The sequence below is a fragment of the Fopius arisanus genome, unplaced genomic scaffold (assembly GCF_000806365.1).
Source record: "Fopius arisanus strain USDA-PBARC FA_bdor unplaced genomic scaffold, ASM80636v1 scaffold00051, whole genome shotgun sequence".
Classification (NCBI taxonomy): domain Eukaryota; kingdom Metazoa; phylum Arthropoda; class Insecta; order Hymenoptera; family Braconidae; genus Fopius; species Fopius arisanus.
The window spans coordinates 8630-10130 of record NW_011887790.1 but is presented as its reverse complement, the minus strand read 5'-3'; the positions used below and the strand labels follow the sequence as shown (position 1 = coordinate 10130).

The 1501-nt window shown below is 46.4% G+C and overlaps 1 protein-coding gene across 1 annotated transcript in view; it reads left to right on the top strand.

Moving 5' to 3' along the window:
• The window catches only part of LOC105267952 (uncharacterized), a 9140-nt gene that overhangs the window by 3788 nt on the left and 3851 nt on the right, over positions 1-1501 (top strand). Inside the window, exon 3 of the mRNA XM_011307149.1 lies at positions 2-1392. Coding sequence (XP_011305451.1) covers positions 2-1392 — 1391 coding nt within the window. The remainder of the gene's footprint in view (position 1; positions 1393-1501) is intronic.

The following is a 1501-nucleotide window of genomic DNA, read 5'->3' as shown; positions in this document are numbered from 1 at the left end:
TCGCCTGGTATTCTGGACGGGAAGCCTAGAAGACCCAGTCATGCAGCTCAACACATATCTCTCATCACGACCTCTTGAGTCTCTAAAGTTTCGATCAGCGATGGCACTCACCAACGACAAGCGAACTCTATACGCTTGCAGCTCCGACGACGACTTCAGAGTAACAAAATTTACAATCTCCGAGGATGAATCACGTTGGGAAAGACAATGTGACATGGGGAGGGCTTATAATGACGAGACAGAGTACCTCCTGCAGTTGAAAATAGATAGACACGAGGAGACACTCCTGGCGACAACAGGAAATGGCTTTGTCGTATGGTTTTTGGATAACGCGTCGAAACCAGCTGTTCTCTCATTACCCAATGGCGTCAGGAATATCAACACCAGAATGCTATCGTCCAACTCGATAATGGTGAGTGGCACGAAGAATTATGCAGTGGCGGGTGTCAGGAAGAATCTCTATGTCTGGTGCTTGGAGACGTCTAATCTCGTAAAAATTCTGGACGCTCATTTTGCGAGGATCATCCAACTGGAGGCACTCACCATCGGCAACTGGAATAGCGTTATCACCTCTAGTATCGACAGAAGTGTTAAAGTATGGAACATCGACAACATCTTCGAGCAGGTTCATGTTATCGATCGACACGAGTTGCAGATTGATTCCATTTGTCTCGCCGAGGATTGCAGTCTAGCTGTGACTGTCACCAGGAGTTGCGTTGGAGTGTGGGACGTGCAGTCGGGAAAACTAGTGTCAAAACTAGCTGATAGTCCACTCGGGGCGATAGTAACCCACGCATCGATAACTCACGATGGAAAATTCATTGTTTCGACGGAATCTGGAAATCTGTTGATTTGGAATAGAATAACAGAACAGGTGCTGTTTAAAGAGGAACAGCCGGGTATCAGACAGCTGACACTCCTCCAGGACTCCACCAAGTGTCTTGCTGTGTCGAGACCCTCTAATCCCATTGGGGTGGAGTGCATGAAGACAACAGCAACGCTGGTGATGAGAAGTGTTCCTGATGGACGCACTCTGTTCTCGGTGGAGTACCCAGTTAGGAGTCACACGGGGATGCCCTTCAGGAAAGTAGTGCTCACGTCTGATGGAGCTTTCCTAGCTGTGCCTGCCGCCGAGAAACTTTCCAGGGACTTTGTCATTATTTATAACGCCAAGATCGGGGCTCTTATCAGCAAAATTCCAATCAAACTACCTGGGTTTAAGGATATTCTCAGTCTTGTTCCCATGCCTAATAAAGGGCAATGGGTCGGGATCATTGGAAGTGATAAAGGGAGCATCATTGATATAAATAAGAAGAAAATCATCAGGTCCATTCCAAGGTGGAGTGGCAATATCAGCAAAGATGGAAAGTACACGCTGTATGCTCCCAGCAGGTTTGTTATTCAGGGTGAAGACGGGTTTTCCGAAGAATACGAGAAGAATTTGCAGCTTTTTAAAAATTTTCAGTGTTGCACGCAATTTAACGATTAATTAACACTAAAA